This window comes from Myotis davidii, unplaced genomic scaffold (assembly GCF_000327345.1).
Source record: "Myotis davidii unplaced genomic scaffold, ASM32734v1 scaffold158, whole genome shotgun sequence".
Lineage (NCBI taxonomy): Eukaryota > Metazoa > Chordata > Mammalia > Chiroptera > Vespertilionidae > Myotis > Myotis davidii.
In genome coordinates, this window is record NW_006289390.1 from 488,779 (window position 1) to 508,031 (window position 19,253).

The 19,253-nt window shown below is 35.4% G+C and overlaps 1 protein-coding gene across 6 annotated transcripts in view; it reads left to right on the forward strand.

Annotated features, from left to right (window-relative positions):
* GRIA4 (glutamate ionotropic receptor AMPA type subunit 4) overlaps positions 1–19,253 on the forward strand; it is a 417,768-nt gene that overhangs the window by 374,291 nt on the left and 24,224 nt on the right. The window contains exon 14 of one of the 6 annotated variants that reach the window (XM_006761464.2): positions 9,545–9,583. The exons of the other annotated variants lie outside the window; for them this stretch is intronic. Within the exon in view, the coding sequence (XP_006761527.1) occupies positions 9,545–9,566 (22 nt within the window). The 3' untranslated portion in view covers positions 9,567–9,583. The remainder of the gene's footprint in view (positions 1–9,544; positions 9,584–19,253) is intronic. 6 annotated transcript variants of the gene reach the window in all.

The window sequence follows — 19,253 nt, forward strand, 5'->3', positions numbered from 1 at the left end:
AAGTCAGGAAAGAACATCAGGACTTGGGTTTTAATATAGACTTTAAAACAAATGCAATCAGGATCATCACAGAGAGCATATCTGTGACTGTTAAAAATATTACAGTAGTGATGGCCAGCACCCACTTTATGACAGATAATAATAGACAGAGTTCTTTATTTTCCAAAGATACTTTATTTCAGACTAGTGATTGCTGGGCATGCACGATAAAATGTTAAATGATTGAGTTATCATAGTTCTCAGTTCCAGAAGGTCAATAACAATGCTCAGAAATTACTGTTTTATTGAACTTTGACAAAGGTTCGCTAATTTTTAGGTGACAAAATGATGCCAGGTATATTGATGCAGTTAAACTTAGCATCTATAGATTCCCATAGAAAAAAAAGGAGATAATTACAAGTAAATGTACCTATAAGCTATAAATATCAAGGAGTGAAAGAACTTAGATCTTACTGTCATTATTATTTATTTTTCAAGTTACCTTCTAAAAACTTTTTTCAGGTCTTAAGGTACAAGAAAGAGTAAATCTCTTCTTTTATATTATCTCTCAACTATCTCCATACCTTGGTATTTCTCTTGAATCTTCTTTCCACATGCACAGTGTAATTTATACTCCTATCAATGCCATGGCCTTTCTTCCCATCCCTTCTTCAATACCCTAGGCACTCCAAAACACTTGTGAAAACCTTTCTCACTCTGAGAAATGTTGAAAGGTTGGTATTGCAATGGAATGTAAAGTTTAGATAAAAGAGGGAGTATGTTTATTTTGACTTTACTATAAATTTTGCTATGGTACAAATATCTACCGTACTGTAGTACTTATTGCATAGTAAATTTTTATATTTTACTATCAAAATACTCTCTTTACTATCTTATCAATATTGTAATATAGATACTACACTCTTGACTTTACTATGCAATAAATAACACTGATGAAGGTTGTTTGGAGTGAATCATAATTTAGTTAGTGCCGATTCACTGACTATTAAGTAGTTGTTAGATGAGAATACCCCATTTAAAGATATGTGTGGTATCTGGTATCTGCAAGTTCCTCCAAGGGTCAAAGCATGAATCATATATGAGACTTCCCCTGAAGTTTTGTAGGGTTTTGTATACTTGATCCTAATAACTGAAGCCAAGTTTTAAAAAACTAGCCTCCTACAATTTCTGTTCAAATTTTGCCTTCTCTAAAGATGTTTGTGGGACTGTGTCTAAAATAAGACAAATGTTCTATCACACACCCCTCCAAAAAAAATGGCATTTAAAAAAGAAAACAGTTCCAAAAGAACTCAATCAGTAATTGGTCTGGAAAAAAAAAATGAAGTCCATGGGACTTGCTGATGCCAGCAGCAGGAACTCATGGCAATGTGAGCTGTCTCTTTGAAACCAGACACATCACCCTTAGTTTACAAGAAGCAAATCAGGGCCCCAAAGTAATAGGGTAGCAGGAGGAAGAAGCACTAAGAATGAGAATTAAAATAGCACAGCTCCATTGGACTCTTTCTTTCAGCACTTCACACAATCCCTGCCCTCATAGGACCCTTGGCCCTCATCTAGATCTGCATCAGGGCAAGTAGAGTTCTCCGTAGAGTTGGGCTTTGAAGGATTTGTTAGGACAGGTGTATTAAACTTAATATTCAAATTTATGTATGAAAAATATATGATCCCTAAGGAACCACTTTCCCAGGAGACATATTTAGTCATCAGTTCAGGTATACTTGGAAGGTTTAGAAAAAGCCTTTCTCTGGATGTAGAATGCAAGAATAAAACTGTAGTATTTTGGGGGATAACAAGTCAACTATTAATACTTACTGTAGACACTACAAAAACATAAAATTACATATTTTTAAGCTGAGTACTTAATATTACTGAGCAGCACTTGTCCTCAAAGTGAATAAACTTCTAATTTGTTTTCTGAAAATGAGTTGCAGGTGATTTGTACACGATTTTTTAAAACTATTATAGAAAGAGATATGTTTTTGCTTGTGAACATACTTCATTTTTCTTGGTTCCATATTAAAAGGTGCTACAGATAACCTAGTGTTTGTTTAATCCCAATATGTTCTGGAATGTAGTCTATTGGGCTAGGGAATTAGAAAACACACACACACACAAAAATTAATTGTACCTTTCAGCATACACCCACAAAAATACACACAATCCCTGGTTGTGACACGCTTCAACACTTTCCCAGTTTGCTATTAGAGATGCGATGTTTATTGTGTGAAGCAAGTATTTTGCATTCACAAACTGAGGTGTCACATGGTAAAGGTGTCAGTGCTACATGTGTCCTAGAGGGAAATAAGCTCCTCTGGAATCCACATGCTTCCTCCTTCCCTTTCTAGATTTTGAGTACAGTAGGAAACAAAACTCTCCACTGCCATTTGAAATCTAGATTTTTCATCAAGCTCCTTTCTATAACTAAAAGATTATTGAAATTACCATTCCCCATGAAAAAAGGAGGGAAAGTTGCATTTTCTTCATTTCTTTAAGATTCATCCGGCATTATTATTCATTTTTGCCATTCTTCCTACTAGGAAAAAAAACTGATTTGATTACCCTTTATTCATTTGCCAATTCACTAAACAGGTAGTTTCTGCATTCACCAGGTCGTTTTTAAGTTGTTCACTCTGGGGGTGCTTGTGAGTACTGTAGGTAACTCCATGGTTGGAAAGTTTCTAACCTATGGTACCTTCTCATCATTCAGCTAAGAAGCTGTGTTATAGTAACTTGCCTAAGAAAATGAGTGATTTGTGGCCATTTCAGTTTCTACCACTTCAAGGAGAATCAAATTGAACAAGATAAAACTACTGCAAAAGAAGTTTGATAGTTTTAGCTCTCATAACCTGATTTGATGAAAGACCTAAGACAAAATTTCAACTCTGATAGCTCTAAGAAAAGCCTAAACTATTGTTCTTTAATTCCACATAACTGCTTGTAAACAAATTCCTTAAAGACTGAATAATCTGCCAAAAGAATATCTACATTATAGACAATTCAAATTAATTCAGTGTCAACAGGCAACCAATGTGATGCAGAACCCATACCCAACCAAGTCAAGCAGCCTTGATCCACACATGCAAAGTGTATTCAGGAAACATAAAGTTGTATCTAAGACCAACGTTCATAATCTGATATGTAATAAATGTGCTGTAGTTGGGTTTATGTCTACATTAGCAGTGTATTTAAGTGTTTTTCCTGCCGCATGTCTAGTAGCTAGACAGGTTCCATCTTTACAGTTCAGCTCATGAGATGAATGGTTTTCAGAAGCAATTGCAGTGCTAGTGATCAGGTTAAAAGGGGAACACAAAAGAATAGCAAAGCAAGTGCATGAGGGTTCTGGGTATTTCTATCCCTTTCTGTGCTAGTGGGTAGAAAAACCCAGATGTGGTTTCTAAAACTAAAGCTAAAAACACCAGAGCTGGTGAAGAAACATACCTCCCTGCCAGGGCCCCAGCAATGCTGAAATCTAGAAAGAGCAATAAGTAAGATACCTTATAGGAAGATAAAGTCCAGGTATTCAAAACAATCTATTGGCTTTGCCTCCATTTCCTCATATTCTGCATTCTCTGAGCCAATATTTAAGTGCTAAAAAAAAAAAAAAAAAAAAAGGTTGTTTTGCTTCCTCTGTGTGTAATGTAGCTTTCGACCAACTACTCTTTGGCTCTGTCAATACTCAATTAGTAAAGAAAATGCTTCAGATTAATGTTCTTCCCTATAAGACCTCGGGCTACAGGACCATGACTTCTATAGGCAGTAAATGCCTTTGAACTTGGCAACTATAAAGTCATCTCTATTTAGCTTAGGAGTGGCTGTAAATTTATCCCCAGAACAGCAGCAAGGTCAAACAATCAGGGGATTTTGTTGTTGTTTTTGTAGGATCCTATTCTCCAGGGAAGGACAGTAGGAAAATTACCACCTGGCAGGCCTCAGCACAGGCTGCTGCAGAGGGAGGAGCCATTAAAGATCTCAGAGAGATCGTAACTCTTAAATAACTCGTTCTACTCTGAACAGTTTGGTAGGAGCAAGAAGAGAAACATGACACTCATGCAGAGTAGATTCCTACTCCTTGTTGTCCCAGGGCTCTCTTAGCTGGGAATGTGGAGGCAGGGTGGGCGGGGGGCTGCAGAAGAGAGGGAAGAAGGGAGGTCTTCATACGTGGAATAGTTAGTAATGTGAAGAATTTTATTTTAGAATCTATATTAGAAAAACACACAGAGGACTTTGGAGAGAGTGTGGAAATCAGATTTACCATAAAATTCCAAAATACCTACAATAAAATACTATAAAGCTCACTTTATTATGGAGATGTAATATATTCCCAAATGTAGAGTTGTATCTGATGTTGCTTTAATGCAGTTTTAAATTAATGATAAACATCTACTTAGTACATCACAAGTAAATAGTAGTTTTCCATAAAAATGAAAATGTATCCATTTCTTTCAGCATGGCATATAAGAAACCATTCATCTACAACTACAACTTAGAGATGATTAGCTTCCTTTTGTGTCTAAATATAATATCAGCCAAGATGTGACCGGTTTATGATTCACGTTTAAGAAAAGGAAAATAAAATGTTTGGCAGTCACTTGAAAAGAGCTGGAGAAATAGTAAAGATCCTGGTTTATAGTTATATTTTATTTTAATTTAGCTGGGAAAAGTAGCTCATTTATTTTAATTGTGCCCCACTAAATCAGTCCTATATCTCTGTTTTCAGAATGAAATAAGATACAGTTGAGATAACAGTGCCACAAACATAGCATTACACGCAATTGGCCACACCTGAGTAGCAAATCACCATTTGGCTCTCCAAATCCCCAGCCCTGGCCCCAAGCCTTCTAGAACAAACATTACATTGATCATGAGAATATTTGATAAATAATAATTATACTAACAGAAGTTGTAAATACTGTGCGCACATAGTATATCCTCTTTAATAGCAGAAAGGTCTTTTTCATGCTTAAAAGTAGTTTATTTTAAATGGACAGATTCCATGCTTTCTAAAAACCCCAAAATCAGTGTTAGGACTCATCCGCAGAATGAAATACACTTTCAAAACATTGTGAAACTACTTCAAAAGGCTCCTCTAATATCCCACAACTCAACAATGACGAGAATTAAAGCCTAAAAATATTCCTATAATCAAGTCTGTCTTTCCAAATGTATAATACCGAAGTGTGGGAGAAATCTATCATTTTAAATACCACTGACCATGACATGATCTTTAAATATTATCATTTTAAATATCACATCACATCACGTTGAAATAAATTTGATTTTATTTAGTTTACATTTTTTCCCTGAAATACTCAATGAAGAAATTGACACACAAATAATTGTTTTACAGAAATGTTAAAAATTCAGTCTGTTTTCTCTAAGTGTTATATATTTGGGAGTTGTCTAAAATATGAATTAAATTGGAGTCAATCAGGCGGGCCGCGGGATACACAAATTGGGGGAGGTACACTGTTTTGAGGTACGTTCTCTTAGGTGGACCCCTTCCAACTCTCCCACCCACACTCATCTATCTGAAACAAGTATACAAGACGAGTGTGGATGGGAGAGTTGGAAGGGGTCCACCTCAGCGAACGTACCTCAATCAGATTGAGGACGTTTTTAGCAAAGGCCAGTTTAGGAGTACCCTAATTAAGTTAATAACAATGTACCTACCTATATAGTTTCAGTTTAAAAAATTTGGCTCTCAAAAGAAATTTCAATCGTTGTACTGTTGATATTTGGCTCTGTTGACTAATGAGTTTGCAGACCACTGATCTAGGAGGCAGGTCTCTGCTGTCTTAAAACCTTAGCTGTTTTATATTTTGGGCTAGAAGATACGCAACTTCTAAACATCTTTTATGAAACGGTGAAGAGTCAATTTCCTATTAGTAACTAGGAGACCACATCATTGGGTCCCCAGTCCCTAGTCCCTCTTTTCAAGCATTTGCAACTAGGACCACAAAAAACAAACCCATAAAAGCATTATCAGCAACTACAGCTGTTCTGTTGCTGGTGCCTTTAAAATAAAAATTAAATGTTAAAAAAATGAGAAATAGAAAACTTAAATGAAAGCAAGTATCTAGAGCCAAGTCAGTACCCTAACCTTGAGGCTACTTGTAGGTAAATGGAAGTAAGTAGGATCCAAGAAAAGGTGACCTCAGATCATCTCCCAGAGTAAAAGGTAGAGGGAATAGGTGGAAAAAAATAAGTTGCTTTCTATTGTACATTGCAATAACAATATCATATAAAGCAAAGAATCAGTTAATATATAATTTAATGTTTCTTTAATATGTTCACTTTTATGAGATAATATTTAAATTCGGCTTACCATGGAATGCTAAAAAATACTGAGCAGTATATTTCTTAAGTGAAGCAATAATATTAACAGTATAGCATTATAGCTTTCAAACCACTTCCATACATATTTGTTACCAACTCCTTTTAACCCTCTTGTAATGCCATTCTGCTATAGAGGAAGGCATTACCAACTAGAGATGTTAAGTGACTTGCCCACAGACCCACTGCTGAGATTAGAATTGAGATCTTCTGACTCTCTCCAGTGCTCTTATGGGAAAAGAAAAAAAAATTTTTAATATAAATACAGTTTACTTTAAAAACTTACTGAACAGTTTTGTCATTCTTCCGTGCTTTAATTTCAGCAACACTGATAATATCCAAGCATGTTGAAAATAACCTATATACAACTCAAGAAACTGTAATGTTTAATTTATATTAAAAACTAAATTAAAAACCTGGAAAGTTGAATAAATTACGCAGAGGTAGATTTTAGGTCAGTAGAAAGAAAGATTTTACAAGTAAAACTGGTCCAGCCCTAGCAGGTTTGGCTCAGTGGATAGAGCGTCGGCCTCTGGACTGAAGGGTCCCAGGTTCCATTCCAGCCAAGGGCAAATGCCCGGGTTGCGGGCTCGATCCCCAGTAGGGGGCATGCAGGAGGCAGCCAGTCAATGATTCTCTCTTATCATGGATGTCTCTGTCTCTGTCTCTCCCTCTTCCTTCCTCTCTGAAATCAATAAAGAAATATATTTTAAAAGTTTAAAAAAAAAAACTGGTCCAAAAAATGGAGAAAGTTGGTTATGATCCCCAACCATTAGAGTTGTTCATGTAGCAGTAGGAGGGCTTTGACCATCTCTGAGACACCGCACTGAGACAGTGCCATCTACATGCCCTTCCCACTCTGAGAGCCTGAGATTCTGAGTCAGGCCCTGAACTATCTTTAGAAAAAAAAAATTCTCTTATCCCCCTTTGCAGTTGCAGACAATGAGACTGGGTAAATTCATGCCCAGAACTGCAACAGAAGCTCATCTGGCGTGGGAATTAAATAAGGCACTTCTTCAGTGAATACCTGCTTTTGTCACAGTTTGCCTACATTGTGAAACAGGAAGGTATTTAAGGAAAGCACTTCCCTGTAAAAACCACAGAACTGGAGACAGGCACAAGTCTTGGATGCCTATACATAGAGACACCTAAAATTAAATACCAACATCACACTTTCGGCAAGGTACCAATCTGACAAAGTGCATGTAAAAGGGAGAATAACGCAGCAAAAGTAAAGCACATGCATGCAGAAGGGCTTGGTTTGATTTATTTAGAATAAAACGTATTTCCATGTTTAGATATGATAAAAAGTGATCCACATAATGCGGTATCCTATGGTGTTTCAATGTCACACTTGAGAGGGTGGTTTTAAAGAGCACCATAATTTCGCCAACACCTTCAGTACCATTTAATTTCTGTTCCATTTTTCTGCATCACAAATAACAATCGTGTTATGCCCTGAAGCATGAAGACAGGCAGTGTGCACAGTTAATCTTACTCATAGATTCTCAGGTCATTTCAGAAGATAAAGATATTTCCTTCAAAATTCTGTCATATAAGTGGTTCCCATCAATGAAGTAGGTGTTTCATAAAACACAATTTACTCTTTTTTTTTCCATTAATAGCACAGCTTTACAACTTCTGAATGTATTTGTTTCAGAAAAAAAAAAGAAAATGCTCTATTTCTGTACATATTCTTTGGAATTTATAGTTCACTTAATAAAAGGCTGGCTTACCAAAAAAGCCATTGTTAGAATATCCATTCAAGATAGTGGATGAAATCAAAGTTCCCACCCAAAGAACATGAGGGAAACCATATATGTTTGTAGTTGGAGGAGTTTTATTATGTAACTTCAAGCTGAATAAAGTTCTAGGATGAATATAACACTAAACAGATGGCAATAATAATAGCGTATAACATAGGATCTGCCACAGTGTTTTTTCCCTGCACGTTTTCATAATGGCCATTAGAGTAATGATTACAACATCATTCATTTTGACATCTCTGGAACATATTGTGACAACCCAAGGTTCCAAAGTACATCCATTTTCTCACCTGATGTCATTTTACTTGATAAAGAATTTTAATAAGTTACCCAAAGTTAAATAACAATAGCACATGATCTTGTATGGGTTCGGGCTCATTCTTGGTCTCCACTTTCCTTCATGTCTCACGGAATTCAATCAATTGTCTGGTATTTTATATTTTTATGGGAGCCAGTTGCTAATCTCTGAAATTATGCCAAAGGGTAACTAGGAACTGACTCACAGCTCAGTTGGACAGTAGTTTCAAAAGACACAAGGTATTTCAAAGTATTTCAGAGTCCATGTAAACCAAAAGGAAATAAAATTTAATAACTACTACATACCGAGCTTACGTGTATGAATATATATCCCCCCACAATTTGACATTGGTGCTACTAGCTTCAGCTGGACGGGCGATGCTGCTGAAACTCAGGTCAAAGAGCTCATAAGTGACAGGGCTGGAATAGAAGCCCACTTTTGTTTAATTCTCAAATCCATGCTCCTTTCACTACGTTGCCTTATTTCTCTCCAAAGACACTAGGAGTCTCGGTTAGATAAATTCATTAAAAAAAAAGAAAAAGTAAAAATCTCACCTTTATACTGCGTGGGATTCCCTAGTTTAAAAAATAAAACAAGCACATGACATCTCCCAGACTTATTGTAACCCTCTCATCTGATCACCCTTTAGATTTCTTTTTCATTTTTACACTATCTCTGGTTCATATCAGATGTAGTACTGCTCCAAACATGTTGTTGCCTGTAGCTCTATCATTTTACTCTCAGAAGACACAAGGAACATCAGGGAGATGGGCTGAAATCATACAGCATGCTTCCTCCCTAAAGCGCTCCCAGGGCACCCCCAGGGTTCACTCCAACTGATAAAACGTCCCCAAACAATGCCCTTCCATGATGTCCCCTGCTCTTAGTCAGTCTTCCATTTATTGAAGCTTTGACAAATGGACTGATTGAAAAGCAGACAATTCGTTCCCCTTACACAGCTAATGTTCATTCCCCTTTGGCTTAATCCTTAAAAATGGATTTTAAGTTCAATTCAATGAATGCCCCAGTATATCAGGCAGTTGGTAGTGTCTTGTGAGACCTGAGGAAGGGGTTGGCCAGAACTGAACTTGACTTTAATACAAGACCATGTTCTATTATTGTTTAACTTTGGGTATTTCTCCCCTAGGAGGAGGACAGAGGAGAACTAACCAGCTCCAGGACCAAGGTAAGAGGGGAGTTTTCTTTCAAAAGAATGGGTTCCATCCCTTTGAAGGAAACCCCTCCCCCACTTGTTTTTTTAATTCCTTCTTCTTTATACCTTTATATTTTGTAACCCACCAGCATTAGGAAACCAGCTTGCTACCTGTGAATATAGCTACTTGAACATCCACTTAAAAATGTTATAGCAGGAAAAAATAAAACCTTCTCACAAATCATATCAGTTATATGCTAATGCATTTATATTTTCTATCATCATTAGATATCAGTACCAGTCCTCCTTCAAAGATTAGATTACTGCATAAGCCTTAGGAAATTGTCATCAGCTGTTCACTTCCCTATATGTAGAATATGGATAGTAACTGACAAATCATAATAGGGTAATGGGGTTTCAAAATATTAAAACAAAAATCCTAAGTATTTCTATTAAAAAGATATCATTGCAAAGAAATTGTTATTGAAAGAATCAGCTGATATAATTTAAATAATATAAAATTTTATTATTTTTGGAATAATACATTCAGAGCTATATAAATATATAATTTTAAATGTAATTAGGCTAGACCTTTGGTGTGAAGTTGTATAAATTTAATGAGATTTTAAGGTACCATATGAAAACTGGGATTAGGAAAAGAAAAGAGCCCACCCAGCATGGTTCAGTGGTTAGGGTCAACCTATGAACTAGGAGGTCACGGTTAGATTCCCAGTCAGGGCACATACCCAGGCTGTGGGCTCGATCCCCAGTAGGGGACGTACAGGAGGCAGCTGATCAATGATTCTCTCTCATCATTGATGTTTCTATTTCTCTCTCCCTCTCCCTTCCTCTCTGAAATCAGTAAAAGTATTTTTTTAAAGAAAAAGTAAAAGGAAGTAATATTGTCTTGAGCAGTATTTCTTCATGCTTATAGATCATCTTCCCAGACCTCTGTTATTGCTTGTAATGGGTTCCATTGTACCTCTCATGTTTTATGTTGTCTGTGGAAATCATCAGTATTCCCTGCCTTTGGCACTCTATTTCAAATTGCCCTTCTTTAAGGGAGAAAACCAAGGTGATAAACAAGTTAGGTAAATTAAAAAGCATCCAGAACTTGAAATATCAGAAGAAAGGTGGACCAGGTGGATCATGAAGGGACCAGCTTTCAGATTCTACTCAGATGCAGTTCCTTGTTGTCATTGTCCTCCAATGTGGCTAGACCTTGTGTGACTTTAGAAAATTTTAGAAAAACTTTGCATCAGATAACTGAGACAATTAGGGCTCAAGAGGAAGAAAAGTTTAAGAAGAAATGTGCAAGAAAGAGGGAGAATTCAGGCAATTTATTGCCAATAAATAGGAATCATCTTTCAGAAACACAGTTCTGTGGCTTTGTTACAAACCTGCTTGAATCTTAGCAGCACCTTAAAGTTGGGTTGTTGAGGTGTTTAATGAAAGAAAACCATCTCAGAAGGATATATTTTTATTAAAGACGACTGTCTTCTGAACACACATCATAGTAGTCACATGACTAGGCACATACATGAGAGGACACATATGAAATAGAGACTTTATTTTAATGACAACATACACTATTAGATAATTATATTGCAATAGTCACCAAAACCAGAAATCGAAGCACTAAATATCTTGCAGATAACACATTTTGTTGTCAGATGTCTAATATAAACTAATTTTGACTTTCTCACTCACTGATTCCTTTAGTGCAAGGTATGGGATGTATTCGAGACACATTATTCATTCCTGATTTATTCATCCCTGAATTTTAAGATGCCAGATGTATGGATTGCCTAAGCAATCAAACAACAAAAAAATTGTCACACCCTATCTGGTTTGGTTCAGTGGATAGAGCATTGGCCTGCAGACTGAGGGGTCCCCGGTTTGATTCTAGTCAAGGGCACATACCCAGGTTGCGGGCTCAATCCCCAGTAGGGGGCATACAGGAGACAGCCAATCAATGATTCTCATCACTGATGTTTCTATCTCTCCCTCTCCCTTTCTCTCTGAAATCAATAAATATATATTTTAAAACGTGTCACAATATTTATGTGTTAGATTTTTATATTCACACAAACATTAGTTTTGGCAGGTAGATTTGTTGAGTACTTTGAATTCTTATAAAATACTTCACGGTATCTCATCCATGGAAAGAATAGGTAGTTTCATAGTGTCTTTGTTCTTGTAAAAAGAACAATGTAGATTTTTGTTTTGCTGTTCAGTAAAGTGAAAAGTATTGATCTCATATCAATTGCATGCAATTTGTTAGGTATATTAACAATGGTTAATGATACCGCCCTAATTGAAGTACCCAACTTCTGATAAGAAACAAATAACTGAAAGACTATATAATATGTCTAGCATTAACACTAACAGAAGGAAATGTAGGTGAGGCTATTTTAAGAATTTAAACTTTGGGTCGTTTTTTTTCTATTTAAATTGTTTAATAAAAATAAATGAGAGTTAGAATATATTTCTGTTTTGCAATATGATTATGAGCCCTGATGCTCTCAAAGATAAGCAGCTTTGTGTTTCGCTTAGAATGACATCATCTTAAAATTTTTAAAGATACACGGATTTAGAATTCTTAGGCTTCAGCTATTGTCAGAGAATAACAGAAAAGCGCCAGGCTCTCTTGTTATGAGCTCCCTTAGAATGGCAGGTTCAGACAGCTTCCTTTTAAGGCCGCATTACCCAGCAATCCCTATTTCTATAAGACCTATTTTTATCACTCAATGTTCTTGTTTTATTTGTGCTATTTTCCCACCTAACCAAAATAGAAGCCAGAAGTTGATAGATGAAACAAATCAATAAAGATACTTCACGTTTTATATTTTCTGTTATATTAAAGTACTAGTCTACTGCTAAGGAACCTGAAATCTTAAATGAGAAAGAAAAATTTTAAGTTTAATTTTTTCTCTCAAGAACTTGATGGGAAATTTTAAGTATTTGCATTAAAGATTAATTCAACATATTTAGTGAATTAAATACATATTTAAAAACACAGTAAAATATATCTTAACGAAGTTATACCAAACATAGTTGGCATTTGATATCTGTTGATGATAAATGTAATTTTTAATTTCTAAAACGTGCTGAATTACACTAAATAGTAAATTTAGTAACAGAAGTGTTTTCTAAATGTGATATGTTTCATTTGCTGCACATAAGTAGATTAGAGCTGAGTTATAAAAATATCATTATCTGGGAATTTTCATCTTAGAGTTAGTTTGGAAGTATCAGATTTTCCTTGATAGTCACAACAAACTTGTATTTGATTTTACCATTTAGTATTCTTTCCTTATCCACCATGCAAACTGAACTGATGGTCCCTTTTTTTTAGCTATCTATAATCTCACTAAAATGCCTCTTTAGAAATTTTGTATATGATGGACCAAATTGTTCCCATTATTTATAATGTTGCTACTGCCAGTAATTTTTATGTCCCTCTTGCTAGTATTTAATAGACAGTGTTGAAGCCTCTTGCTTTGATTTTATTTTATTTTGTTTTGTTTTAAAACACTTTTTATACAAGCTCTTCTCAAAATATATTAGGTTCTGTGGCTAAAGGGTTTCCTTTTATTATCCAACACACTGTTCTTTCACTTTAATAGGTTACTTGAAAAGTTGCCCCATAAATTAACTCACTGAGATGCCAACTCTACATGTAGTCATTGCGTGCCTACTATATTCTTGTCCTGTATTAGGACTGAGAATGGTAAAGTACCATAAGACACAGTTCTTGTCCTCCAAGAAGGAGAAAATAAATGCAGAGACAACACTGTAAAATAATGACTCAGAGCAAATGGGAGTGCTCCAGATAAAAGAGCATTTAAAGAAACGGGACATAAAAAGAATCTAGAGTGTCTGAGGAAAAAACTCATAAAAAAGATTCAGATGTACTAGTTAATAAATATTCGTTGAATGAATAAGTCAATGAGCGATTACTAGAAAATGAAAAGAACTTTAGAAACACTAAGGGGGAAAATAAATTCCTGATGAAGATTCTATCATAAGACTGGAGTTATTTCTGAATAAATATCTTTAAGATTAAAAGGAAACTAGTAGTCTAGCTGGAGACAGAGAAGAGCTATTAGAGGAAGGGTTCTCAACCTGTGGGTCGCGACCCCTTCGGTGGTTGAACAACCCTTTCACAGGGGTCGCCTAAGACCATCCTGCATATCAGATATTTACATTACGATTCATAACAGTAGCAACATTACAGTTATGAAGTAGCAACAAAAATAATTTTATGGTTGGGTCACAACATGAGGACCTGTATTTAAAAGGCCAGGAGGTTGAGAACCACTGTATTCGGGGAATTAGAGTGCTTAAAAGCCTGGTATCTGTGTTACATAGACCTGGGTTCTAATCCCACCTTTGCCATTTACTAGCCAAGTGGATTCAATGAAGATTCAATGAGAATATGAAGAACTTGACATAATGTCTGGCTCAATAAATTATATTGAAATTATAGTATTTTAAAGGTATGTATAAGCTGAATTGTTAGGAAGCCTTGAATGTCATAAAAATTAGAATAGATTAGTATCTTGGAGGCAATCGTGAATCACTGAAGGTATTTGACAAAGCGTTATAAAACAAGGTGAGAGGCAAGGTCATTCTGACACTGGTTAGCTGAGAATGGACTGAGAAAGCCAATGGCTCTTGTTTCAGATGATAAAGGCTTTGACTAAGGTGATGCCTGTGAAGTAGTAATGAAAATATATAAATTTGGAAGACACTTTTCAGAAAAAAAAAACTGTCCTTAATGGATAATTGGCTACAACAAAGGAGGGAAAATGAAAATTCAACGATGAGATTGAGTTTTTGTGATTGGTTTTGTTATTTTATTATTTGTTTTTACATTTCTATGTTCTTCTGTGAAAATGTTTCTACTCCATTATACTGAAGTTTCCTTATAACGCCATTCTTGCGGATCCATGATTACATATCCTAAAAGATTAGAATTTAAATTATTAAGAACCTTGTATGTATCAGAATAAACCTATTATGTTTTAATCTTGGGAGAAAATGAATGTTCCCATCTAATCAATTCATCATATAGATTGTTTGTATTGCTTTTTAAAGATCTTTATCCACTGTACTTCCATCTTGAATATTTAAAAATTATGAGATCAGTTGACAAGATGATCTGCCTTTCAAGTTTTATCTCAGCTTACAGAGTATTTAGCCAGAAAGGACAGAAGTTGCCAATTTACTAGTGTGGGGGAATACATGAGCCCAATCTTAACAGATTTCACAGGAAAAAGAAAAGTTCTCTTAGAGAGCCATAGGAGGGGTGAATTAATAGTTTAACTGCACAGGAAATGGTTCTGACAGGAAGCAGAGGTATCCTAGTACTGTGGGCAAGAGCACTGGACCAGAAGGCAGAAGACCCAGTTTCAGCTGGGCTTTGGTGAGCAAGTCACCTAACTTTCATTAGACCAGTGACCACATCGGTAAGAGAAAGCTGAACACAGCCTCAAGGGCACGTTTTGACCCAAAAATTCTAGGGTTCTAGTTCTTTAAAACAATTACTGAAAGTTTCTAAGAATAAACAGAGGATGGAAAATAGGAACATGACCCATGGCCCATGAAATGGCGTCGAATTCTGGAAATCATATAAAGAGAATAAGGAGCATGGTCTAGGTCAGTGGTCAGCAAACCTCGGCCCCTTGAGTGTGGCTCTTCCACAAAATACCACGTGCGGGCGCGCAGGTACAGTGCGATTGAAACTTCGTCGCCACACTCGAAAGGCTAAAGAGCCGCATGCGGCTCACAAGCCGCAGTTTACCGACCACTGGTCTAGGCCCTAGAGCAGTGATGGTGAACCTTTTGAGCTCGGCGTGTCAGCATTTTGAAAAACCCTAACTTAACTCTGGTGCCGTGTCACATATAGAAATTTTTTGATATTTGCAACCATAGTAAAACAAAGACTTATATTTTTGATACTTATTTTATATATTTAAATGCCATTTAACAAAGAAAAATCAACCAAAAAATGAGTTCGCGTGTCACCTCTGACAAGCATGTCATAGGTTCGCCATCACTGTTAGACGATGGAGGAATCCAGGCCGGGAGCAGGGGGCGGGGGGAGATGAGGCATCTTGTGAAAGGTCTATTACTGCTCACAGTCACGGAGTGCAACAGCCACCAGCTCTTGTATTTTTGAAATTTTACTTTAGAATCATAATCACAATTTTTTAAAGTGAATGTGCTTTACAATCCAGGTAGCTGTGGTCTTGTCTGCAGACAAAGCCCTCTTTTGTATAATTCGATCACAGATAATGACAATGACAACAAACTGGTTTGCGGGTTGAGATTTTATCCATATTATCTCAAACATCACCCCAAGCCCAGCACAAATAAAACAAAATTTGCATTATTTAATATAAATGATTTCTAGTTTCTCAATATTATGTAAACACAACTAAAAGTATTTTTGACAGCTTTATTTTTAATTTTTATTGTATTGATTTAACACAGTTCTTTAAAAAGCCTCACCCATGATGTGCTTCGGAATGATCACAAATTGAGGCTGGTACCTGTGAAGTTCCTTTCTGGCAAATTACAATGATAACTCTTCTCTATTATGATTGTGGGACTATCATGGGTCAGAGAAATTTTTTTTCACCATACTATTGTCTGTCTCTGAGGTTGTTATTTATTTATTTGTTTGTTTATTTATTTATTTATTTATTTATTTATTTATTTTTATTTATTTTTACTTAATCCCTTCACCTTTTTCACCCCGCCCCACAAACCTTCTCCCCTCTGACAGCTGTCAGTATCTTCTCTATGAGTCTGTTTCAATTTCATTTAGTTTATTTTGTTCATTAGATTCCACATATGAGTGAAATCATATGGTACTTGTCTTCCTCTGACTGGCTTAGTTAACATACCATAATACTCTCCAGTTTCATCTATGCTGTTGCAAAGGGTAAGATTTCCTTCTTTTTGTACTTCTGAGTAGTATTCCATTGCGTAAAGTGACCACAGGGGTTGTTTTGTTTTGTTTTGTTTTGTTTTGTTTTTTTATCCACTCATCCATTGATAGACACTTGGTTGCTTCCAAATCGTGGCTATTGTAAATAATGCTGCAATGAACATAGGGGTGCATATATACATTCTTTCAAATTAGTGTTTCGGGTGTCTTTGGATATATTCACAGAAGTGGAATCACTGGGTCATAAGGCAGTTCATTTTTAATGTTTTGAGGTAACTCCATACTGCTTTCCATAGTGGCTGCACCAGTCTGCATTCCCACCAACAGTGCACAAGGTTTCCCTTTTCTCCACATCCTCATCTATACTTGTTGATTTACTGATAGTCATTCTGATAAGTGTGAGATGATATCTCATGGTGGTTTTATTTTATATCACTCTGATGATTAGTGAACATCTTTTCATACGTCTATTGGCCATCTTTATGTCCTCTTTGGAGAAGTGTCTATTTAGGACCTTTGCCCAATTTTTAATTGGATTGTTTGGGGGGGAGGGGGACTTTGTTTTGTTTTTGGTGTTGAATTGTATTAGTTTTTTATAAATTTTGGATATTAACCCTTAACCAGATACAACATTGGTGAATGTGTTCTTCCACTTACAGTATTATCTTTTCATTTTGTTAATGGTTTCTTTTGCTGTGCAAAAACATTTTAGATTTAGGTAGTCCTATTTGTTTGTTTGTTTGTTTGTTTCTATTGTTTCCTTTGCCTGAGGAGACATATATGAAAAAATATTGCTACCAGAAATGTCTGAGATTTTACTGCCTATGTTTTCATCTATATTTTTAAGGTTTTGAGTCTTACATTTAAGTCTTTGATTTATTTTAAGTTTATTCTTGTGTACACTGTAAGAAGGTGGTCTAGTTTCATTTTTTGCATGTATCTCTTCAATTTTCCCAACACCATTTATTGAATAGACTATCTTTACCCCCTTATTAATTGACTATAAAGGTGTGAGTTTATTTCTCTGCCCTCTATTCTATTCCATTGATCTATACATCTGTTTTTATGCCAGTATTATGCAATTTTGATTACTATGGCCTCATAGTATAGTTGGATATTAGATAGCATGATTCTTCTTTCTCAAGATTCAGAGTCTGTTGTGACCCCATATATATTTTTGGAATATTAGTTCTAGTTCTGTGAAATACGCCTTTGGTATCTTGATAGGAATTGTGCTCAATCTATAGATTGCTCTGGGTAGTATGGACATTTAAATGATGTTAATTCTTCCTTTACATGAACACAGTACATGCTTCTACTTATTTGTACCATCTTCAGTTTCTTTAGTGTCTTATAATTTTCTGAGTATAGGTCCTTTACATCCTTGGTTAAATTTATTCCTGGGTTTTTGGGGGGATTTTTTGAAGTACTTGTAAGTGGGATTGTTTTTCTTAGTTTCCCTTTCTGGTAGTTCATTATTGGTGTATAAAAATGCAACTAATTTCTTTATATTTATTTTGTATCCTGTACACTATTGAACTCATTTATCAGTTCTAGTAGCTTTTTGGTGGAATTTTTAGGGTTCTCTATGTACGGTATCATGTCATCTGCAACTAATGACAGTTTTACTTCTTCCTTTCTAATTTGAATGACTTTTATCTCTTCTTTTTTCTAAATGCTGTGGTTAGGAGTTCCAGTACGATGTTTCATAAGAGTGGTGAAAGCAATATCCCTGTCTTGTTCCCAACTGTAAGGAAAACACTTATAGGTTTAACCATTGAGTATGATGTTGGCTGTGGATTTGTCACACATGGTCTTCATTATGTTGAGATATGTTCCATCTATTCCCACTTTGTCAAGTGTTTCATTATAAATAGATGCTATATTTTATCCAGTGCTTTTTCCTTTTCTGCATCTACTGATATGATCATGTGGTTTTTAGCCTTCATTTTGTGTATGTAGCATACATATCACGTTTATTGTTTTGTGGGTATTGTACCAAACTTGCATTCCCATAATCAATCCCACTTGGTCATGTTGTATAATCTTTTTAATGTATTGCTGGATCCAGTTTTCTAATGTTTTATTAAGGTTTTTAGCATCAATGTTCATCAGAGATATTAGCCTATAATTTTCTTTCTTTGTAGTATTTTTATGTGATTTTGGAATTAGGATAATATTAGCCTTGTAAAATTAGCTTGGGAGTCTCCCCTCTAGAATTTTTTGGAACAGTTTGAGAAGGATAGATGTTAGTTCTTCTTTGAATGTTTGGTAAAATTCACCTGTGAAACCATCCAGTCCAGGACTTTTGTTTATTGGAAAGTTTTTTTAATTATTATTTTGTATCACTGCTTCAATTTCATTAGTTGTAATCTGTCTATTCAGATTCTCTGATTCTTCCTGATTGAGTTTTGGCAGGTTGTATGTTTCTGAGAATTTATCTAGTTCATAGATAAATTGTTGACATTTAGTTGTTCGTAGTATTTTCTTTTTTTTTTTTTCTTAATATATTTTTTCCTTCAATTTCTATTTGTAATCTGTCTATTCAGATTCTCTGATTCTTCCTGATTGAGTTTTGGCAGGTTGTATGTTTCTGAGAATTTATCTAGTTCATAGATAAATTGTTGACATTTAGTTGTTCGTAGTATTTTCTTTTTTTTTTTTTCTTAATATATTTTTTATTGATTAAGAAATTACATATGTGTCCTTGTCCCCACGATACCCTCAACCCCCCCACTCTTG